This window comes from Seriola dumerili, unplaced genomic scaffold, assembly GCF_002260705.1.
Source record: "Seriola dumerili isolate Sdu_G_001 unplaced genomic scaffold, Sdu_1.0 BDQW01000301.1, whole genome shotgun sequence".
NCBI classification, from domain to species: Eukaryota; Metazoa; Chordata; class Actinopteri; order Carangiformes; family Carangidae; genus Seriola; species Seriola dumerili.
Window position 1 is genome coordinate 3,087,224 of NW_019174556.1, and position 8,333 is coordinate 3,095,556.

The 8,333-nt window shown below is 35.5% G+C and overlaps 1 protein-coding gene across 2 annotated transcripts; it reads right to left on the reverse strand.

The window, feature by feature from the left end:
* Positions 1-127: 127 nt before the first annotated feature.
* On the reverse strand, positions 128-4,843 carry primpol (primase and DNA directed polymerase). 2 transcript variants are annotated; one of them, XM_022758425.1, is made up of 14 exons: positions 4,731-4,843; positions 3,747-4,113; positions 3,521-3,615; positions 3,275-3,413; positions 2,835-2,982; positions 2,624-2,726; positions 2,383-2,531; positions 2,096-2,258; positions 1,906-2,003; positions 1,668-1,754; positions 1,089-1,197; positions 928-1,004; positions 768-814; positions 128-659 (listed from the first exon to the last, which is right to left on the reverse strand). In XM_022758425.1, the coding sequence occupies exons 2-14, from the start codon at positions 3,918-3,920 to the stop codon at positions 426-428; spliced, it is 1,623 nt and encodes a 540-aa protein (XP_022614146.1). In that variant the 5' UTR covers positions 3,921-4,113; positions 4,731-4,843; the 3' UTR covers positions 128-425. The 2 variants fall into 2 exon arrangements, with proteins under 2 accessions (XP_022614146.1, XP_022614145.1); XM_022758424.1 differs by having other exon boundaries at positions 2,383-2,534.
* Positions 4,844-8,333: the final 3,490 nt, after the last annotated feature.

An 8,333-nucleotide genomic window follows, 5' to 3' on the forward strand; every position in this document is an offset into this window, starting at 1 on the left:
AGCTAGAAACCTATGTTTCTTTTCTTGTAATTGTCAATAAAGTGCATTAATACGGATCTTGGTATTGCTTCACTTTAAGTCCCCCTATTTATCATTTATAAACATTTAATAAACGCTTTATAACACTATGATATAACTGTTTGCAGCTGTAAGGACAATCATATTTTATGTTATTACAACAGTGTTTTACTATATCGTCAGTCTGCTGTTAATACAGCAGCCTCCACTTATGGGTGTCCACAGGAGGAGCTACAGTTGTTGACAAATAGAATAATAAAAATTCATATCGACTTACAAATACGTTGCGGTCAAAACCAGTTATTACATGTTTTTATACTACATATAAATGCTCAAAAGGAGGACTTAAAGTTACCTTTTAACAGCATATTTGATGTTGTATAGCCAGTGCATGACAAAATTACCTTCTACTGGGAATCAAACTCTGACATGCAACTGAGCAGAACCTGATCAGAGATCCCCCCGCTGGTTTGTTCAAAGTCGTCAAGGCTCTCTAAATAGTCCTGGTCATCCTGTGTGTCTCCCCAGACGTCAGCAGATTCTTCCTCTGGACACACTGTGCTCTGTGGTGCCTGGTTCACTGTCTGGCTGGGTTCAATGTTGCCATCATTGTCCATTAAGTAAGCCTGGTCCTCCTCATCCTGTCAGGGAACACACAATGTGGTCATAAGCTGCTGCATATTGTGAAGAACACCATGTCTTTGAACATAAACAGAGTCAGGATGCTAGTTAAAATAAAGCAAACAAACCAGTGTCATGATGTAGCTGACACAGATCTCCTGTGGCAGTGGGCAACCTGTGACAGGAGAAATGTTCATCTGAGACAGGTTACAATTTATCATTTTACAGACATGATTTCGTGCCCTTGAGTTATTTTAAATCCATAAAATCTTTATGGTCATTACATACTTGAGGATCTAAAGTTCCTGCAGTCAGGATCGTGACATTTCTGGTACCACACTTCCTCTTTTAAATCCACAACAATCCTGCAGAGGAGGATGAGACCAAATGAGATAGGTGGAGCACATTCACACAGACTGTCTACAGGACATGAAACATACTTTACGTACATTATGTTGTTACTTTTATGAAACCTTTCCACATTTTCACACCAGCGGTATTTGGTAATGTCATAGACAAGTAGTTGTTCTGCGACAAAGTAGTTCCACCGCCTGATGCCTGTTGAGGTAAACATAGGAGACATGGCAGATATTGTGTACACTCTGATAAATGATCGTTTAAGTACACTCGCACACACACTCAAGTGGCAGGGCGGTATTTGAGAGAATTGATTTGTACATAACATTTTCATGGAAGAAAATAGGTAATGTGTTAAGGATGATCAAACACTTTCTGAGATATGAGGGTTTGCTGCTGTTTTGAGTTTTATATCACTGTGAACTGATCTTTGGGCTTTGGACGGTTGGTCAGGCTAAACAAGATGTGAAGTCATCTCTATAGGCCTTAGGACAGGACTTAGTGACAGGTATTTTTCACTGTTTTCTGATATTTTATAAGCCAAAAGATTTATCGTTTAATCAGCATATGAATCGATAATGAAAATGAACATTATTTGCGACCCCAGGTCCAAAACTAGACACATACAAATGCTTTGAAAATCAACATCCTGTAACAGCACTAACACTTACTTCCTTGTATTCCATCCTTTCTAACCACTGTCAGTACAAAGTTGTCCACTTCTTGATGAGGAGACATAAGGCAGCCAAAAAGGGAGCCTGCAATTGATGCATAGGGGAAAAAAAGTTACATTAATTAAAACTATTCATGTTTAAAAATATCAAGGTAAAATATTGGTACGCTGACTGATTATATAATACAGTATGTGCATATGCATATATAGAGAAATTCTTGTCAGTTCACTGTTACTTTGATTCGGGGCTGATCCCTGCTGACAATGAGTACTCCAAGTCTTTGATTCGTTTGTTTCTGGGACGTCCCAAGTTAGAATTCTCTGACCTGTGAAGCTGAGGATATACAAAAATAAGCTCCAATGCTGTGGTTTGCCGACGCTAATATTTATATCAGACAGAAAAATCTGCAAGAGTAACTGTTGTACCTCACATTACAGACCAAGGACGCCAAGAATACACTTTCCTCCGCAGAGATCCCCTTCTCAGGTTTAGCAAAGAACTGGTTGTCGTCTGCCACAGTGAACGCAGCGTTTTTTCCCACTTTTGATGACTTGTAAAGGCGGAAATTTCTGTTCTTGGTGTAGACACCTACATTGTAGCCATTGCAGTTAATATCCATATGTATAAACTGGCATGGTTTACAATATGTACAATGGGTCCTGAATTTATTTAACCCAATTAAGTGAAAACTGAAGCTTGTGATTTCTCTTACCAAGATCAACAAAGAGACAGTCTTGGCCATCCTTGTTTTTCACCTTGAGGAAGTTGAGGTCCGTCTCTTCCTGCTTACGCCTCTTGGTTTGTGGACTTTGAGCCACCTCGCCTGTTGCTGCTGCCTTGCCCTCAGGAACAGCAGGTGTTCTGCTGTCAGTAAATCATTGAGTAACAAGTTAAATATTGTGATGACGGCACTGAAATTAAAATATGTGTTTTCACAGTTCTTAAAAACAAACCGTGTTTCATTGTTTTCTGCCACTGAATTCATCCCAGCATCAAGGCAACTTCCATTTTTGGTTTTGCTCAGGACTGGTTTAAGAACTGCATTGATAAACCTACCTAAAAAGGGAAAAGATTTGACAGAATATATGAAGAAATTACATATGGTTAAAACAAAGTTTGGCTTTTTTTCTTTTTGTTGTTGCCTACATTCAAAACTATACATACCAACATGTATGTTGTCTTTGAAAACTGCATTTTGGAGATTGAAGATGAGATGTTGACTGAACTTCTCCTGTGTGCTGGAGTCAAGACTGAGGATGTTTTTTGCAGAGCATTCAATCCCATAAACTTCCATTAGCTTGTCACAGACATACTGTCAACAAACAAAACACAGACAGGTAAATCTTGCATCTTTAAGGTAAGAAAGTAAAAAGATAAACTTCACATCTATCATATCTATCCAGATGATTCTCCCATATATGAGAGTTTCCAGTCTCCAGAGGCAACTGTAAGAAGTGGACACTTTTACAACACATTCTTTAGCTTTTTAACTGATAAACTGAGCAGCAACTGAAACATTATCTTTATGTGCACACAAGCTGCTCAACAAAACCTTGTTTGAACAGAAAGTAGCAGGGAAATTGTGAATAAAAAATGGACCCTACCTGTATAAGAGAAGATACCATAGTTTTCCCATCAGCTCCTTTGTTCGAGGGCTTGTGGAACTCCAAGTCAAAGTAAAGCTTACAAACTGCACCCTCTGGAATCACCTCATAGCAGTGCATCAAGGACTGAGTGTAAGTCCTGAAAAAAAATGAAGAGATTAATCACCATCATTCCACATTTTAGCATTTGTTTTTACAACATGAAAAAATATGCACCTCATTTTGCAATGTAGGGCTAATATTTACCTGTAGTAATGCCACAGCTCACTGTAACTGGTAACCAGGTAGATCCTTTGGCCTAGAGTTGACTTTTCTTTTTCAAGTGCAAAAACATGAACAGCCTACAGAAAGCAAGATACAAATGTAAGCATTTTTTTCCTGATGAGACAGAAAATGACTTCCTACAAAGGATGAAAAAATCTGGAGGTACAGACTGACAAGATAGTCCAGCATCAGCAGAGTCTTGTGTTACCTCTTTGCAGCTCTGAGCAAAGCCGATAGCCAGGTTCTGACGAGGGAAGAGCTTCCAGACGGAGGAAGGCTGGCATGGCAACAGTCGTGGTTTGTAGCGTGTGGCCAGAGGATTGAGCTGGAAAGACTGAGCAAGCTGCTCAACCTTCTTCAGGCGGTCTCCCCACTTACTCATCCTCAAGTGCTTGTTTACCACTTGATTGCAACCGTTTTTTGCACCTACAGGGCAACCTTGTCATCATATGTCCACTTCCAAACTGAGGTCAGAGGTCAATTGTAGTACAATACTCTGGAGGTGGTCGAAAAACAAATTCAAAGACACCAGCAGAATGGATGTTTGAACCATAGTTCTCCTCTCATTCTTCCATCTGAAAAAAAGTGTATTATACATATTGGTCCTTCTATTTTTTAGTTTACCCTCACTATTATAAATGGGGTGAAGAAAATAAAAGAAATGCCTGTTAATATAACACAGTTCAACAGCAAGACAAATGCCTCCACATGCCAAAATTACTTTTAGCTACTATTTGCAAGGTTCATGAAATAAAAAATAACAATGCATTAGTATTTGAAGAAAGGCTAATTTTTAATGTCCCTTAACTGCAGGAGTTATATTTATAGTTCTTTTCACTTAAATCAACAAAATGTGTAATTTTGCTGTCTGAACGTGACTGAACCTTCGCATGCACATGTAACAATGCAACACTCACTGGGGACATTTTTTTTTCTCTCTTTCGATACTTTAAGTACATTTTCCTGATTACATACTTTTATTTGAGTGATTTTTTCAATGCATGACATTTACTTGTTATGGAGTGCTTTTAGAGTGTGGTACTTTTAGACCTTTGACTCAGATAAATAACCTTAACACACTCTGTAGACTAAATGACAGCACTGAAACCAGACTCGAATGTCAGAGTTAATTTAGCAGCATTAACATTATCTTTAACGTGGTGTCATCGGGGGTAAGTTGGGCATAACTCACCATTCGTTGAGCTGCAGCGATAATACGGTCCATTGAGTTTTGTTACTTGTGTGTTTAAATTAAGAAGTTGAAATAGAAACATAAACACGCCAGCTTCGCTCACTGCGTCTGGTTTTCTGTTTGGCGCGTACGGAACTGGAAGCAGTGCTGTTTCCGGTCACAAAACGAAGTCTTATGGTCGTATCATACGTAGATGCCGCATTGGCTGCTGGATCGTACGTCAACGTCGCCGCCATATTGGACAGGGCAAGACTACCCTGTGAACAAGCGAGAGTGAATGGGGGAACTTCAGTTTTTCTGGATAAAAAGCTGTATAATGTTTATATTTGTCAACCGATTTCAATGAGTCGTTTTATATTCAAGGGTTTATGATCTACGTGAAGTAAAAATGTTTTGTCTCCAGCTACTTAGAATTGTGATAGTTTAGGCTATAATCACTGTTTTCCATAAGGAGTGTTTATCAATGTTAGGTTACTTTACATGAACAGAATTACTTGGTTTGGTGAAAAATACAACCACTAACCACAAAACCGGCATCCGTTGCCATGGCGACAGTAAAAATTCATGTTGCAGACTGAGGGAATGCAGGGTGCTGGATTTTAAACACTGATGCTGATGAAGATGCATTGTAAACAGACCACATTTCATACCCATCCAGTCTGTAAAGAGATAACTGGTGTCATTTCTTTACCATTGAGTTTATTGTAATCATTCAGTCCATTTGCTGTTTACAGTATATTTGGTATTTTCTACGTATACGCTATAATCAGTTGGCTGATATCTTCATTAGCCCTGTACAGCCACTGGAACAGCCAAAAAAATGAGACCATGAAAAATTGTTTTATTTTTATGACATTTATTCCCTCACTTACTGTATATAATTTTTTGTTTTGGTAAGTAGCATAAAGGGAACGACAACTAGCATGTCTCCATATAAAACGTTATATCCAGTCAGAGATGACATAAATAAATTAAGATAGTAACATAGATAATAACATGTTATTGTTGTTGAAATATCAGACTCAGTGTTATATTTTGGAAAATTTTATTCAGAAAGAATAAATGAAAATTCATCATGTAAACATACACTATGAAAAAAAGAGGTACTGTTAATATGCATTTAATGACACTTTACAATTTTTCTGTCAAAATGAGTTATCATATCATGCATGAATATGTTATATGTAATATACACCTCATCCTAGAGGACCTCCCTTGTGGGATGCGCCTGTTAGGAAAGGAAGAAGAGATGTCTGTTTGATAAATCCATCAGTTATACAAACAGTACATTTAATATTCAGTCACTTTTTTTTCCTTTTTTTTCAATATTTTTTTGACATTTTTATGCCTTACTATATACTATGACATTTTTATGCCATAATATACTATGACGTTTTTTGACATTTTTATGATGTACTATGACGTTTTTCTGACTTTTTTATGCCTCACTATACTGTGACATTTTTATGCAATATAGTACTATGACGTTTTTTATATGCTAAGTTATACAATTATATTTTTTGACATTATTATGCCTTACTATACTGTGACTTTTTATGCCACAATATACTATAAGGTTTTTTGACATTTTTATGCCTCACTATACAATAACATTTTTATGCCTTACTATACAATGACATTTCTATGACATACTATACTGTGACGTTTTTTGACGTTTTTATGACATACTATATTATGACCTTTGACATTTTTATCCCTTACCATACTATGACATTTTTTTGACATTTCTATGCCTTACTATACTATGACACTTTTATGCCATACTACACTGTGACGTTTTTTGTCGTTTTTATGATGTACTATATTATGACATTTTTATGCTATATAGTACTGTGCACGTTTTTATGCCTTACCATACTGTGTCTTTTTTACTTTAGTATACTATGATTTTTTTGTGACTGTGTATTCCTTGTCTTTCTGGCAGACCCTAAATGGTGGTACAATGGTTAGAGCGGTTACCTTGAGCTCAGAAGGTATGGGTTCTAATCCGAGGCAAGGGCCTATTTTGTGTTGAGTTTGATGTTCTCCCTATGCCTGCATTGGTTTATATCGGGTACTCTGGCTTCCTCCGCCAATTCTAGGACATGCGCATTAGGTTAATTGGCGAATCCAATTTCTTAGTATACTGTGATTTTTTATGACATGCTGTACTATGACATTTTCTAATATTATTATGACTTTTTATGCAATAATATAGTATAAGGTTTTTTGACATTTTTATGCGTCATTATACAATGACATTTTTATGGCTTACTATAATGTGACATTTTTGTGCCATGGTATATTATGACTTTTTATACCGTACTATACCATGAGGTTTTTATGACTTTTTATGCCTTACTATACTATAACTGTTCATGACTTGCTATACTATGTCGTTTTTATGACTTTTATGCCTTACTATACTATGTTTTATGACTTTTTAGGCCTTACTATACTATGACTTTTTATGCTTTACTATACTATGTCGTTTTTATGACTTTTTGTGCCCTACTATACTATGACGTTTTTATGAGTTTTAATGCCTTACTATACTATGACGTTTTTATGACTTTTTTTGCCTTACTATACTGTGACTTTTTATGCCATACTATACTATGACGTTTTTATGACTTTTTATGCCATACTATACTATGATGTTTTTATGACTTTTTATGCCTTACTATACTATGACTTTTTTATGACTTTTTATGCCTTACTGTACTATGACTTTTTATGCCATACTATACTATGACATTTTTATGACTTTTTATACCTTACTATACTATGACTTTTCATGCCATACTATACTATGACGTTTTTGACTTTTTATGCCTTACTATACTATGATGTTTTTCTGCCCTATTGTACTATGACTTTTCATGCCATACTATACGATGACATTTTTTTGACTTTTTATGCCTTACTATAATAGTACTTTTTATGGTATACTATACTATGACTTTTTTATGCCATAATATACTATGACGTTTTTATGACTCTTTATGCCTAACTATGATATGACTTCTTATGCCATACTATACTATGACCTTTTTATGACTTTTTATGCCTTACTATACTATGACATTTTTTTGACTTTTTATGCCTTACTATAATAGTACTTTTTATGGTATACTATACTATGACGTTTTTATGACTTTTTATGCCATACTATACTATGACGTTTTTATGACTTTTTATGCCTTACTATAATATGTAGTTTTTATGAATTTTTATGCCGTACTATATTATTACTTCTTATGCCATAATATACTATGTCGTTTTTATGCCATACTATACTATGATGTTTATGACTTTTTATGCCTTACTATACTATGACTTTTTTATGACTTTTTATACCTTACTATACTGTGAGGTTTTTGTGACTTTTTATGCCTTACTATACAATGACTTTTTATGCCTTACTATACTATGACGTTTTTATGACGTTTTTATGCCTTACTATAATATGTAGTTTTTATGACTTTTTATGCCTTACTATACTATGACTTTTTATGCCATACTATACTATGACTTCTTTATGACTTTTTATGCCTTTCTATTATATGACTTTTTCATGACTTTTTATACCATACTATACTA

Excerpts from the sequence above, each read along its gene's own strand:
- primpol (XM_022758424.1), bottom strand. The coding sequence starts at position 3,920 with ATGAGTAAGTGGGGAGACCGCCTGAAGAAGGTTGAGCAGCTTGCTCAG. Across the intron at positions 2,983-3,274 it reads TGGTATCTTCTCTTATACAG|TATGTCTGTGACAAGCTAAT; the intron begins GTAGGGTCCATT and ends GTTTGTTGACAG. Across the intron at positions 2,004-2,095 it reads TCCTTGGTCTGTAATGTGAG|CTTCACAGGTCAGAGAATTC; the intron begins GTACAACAGTTA and ends GTATATCCTCAG.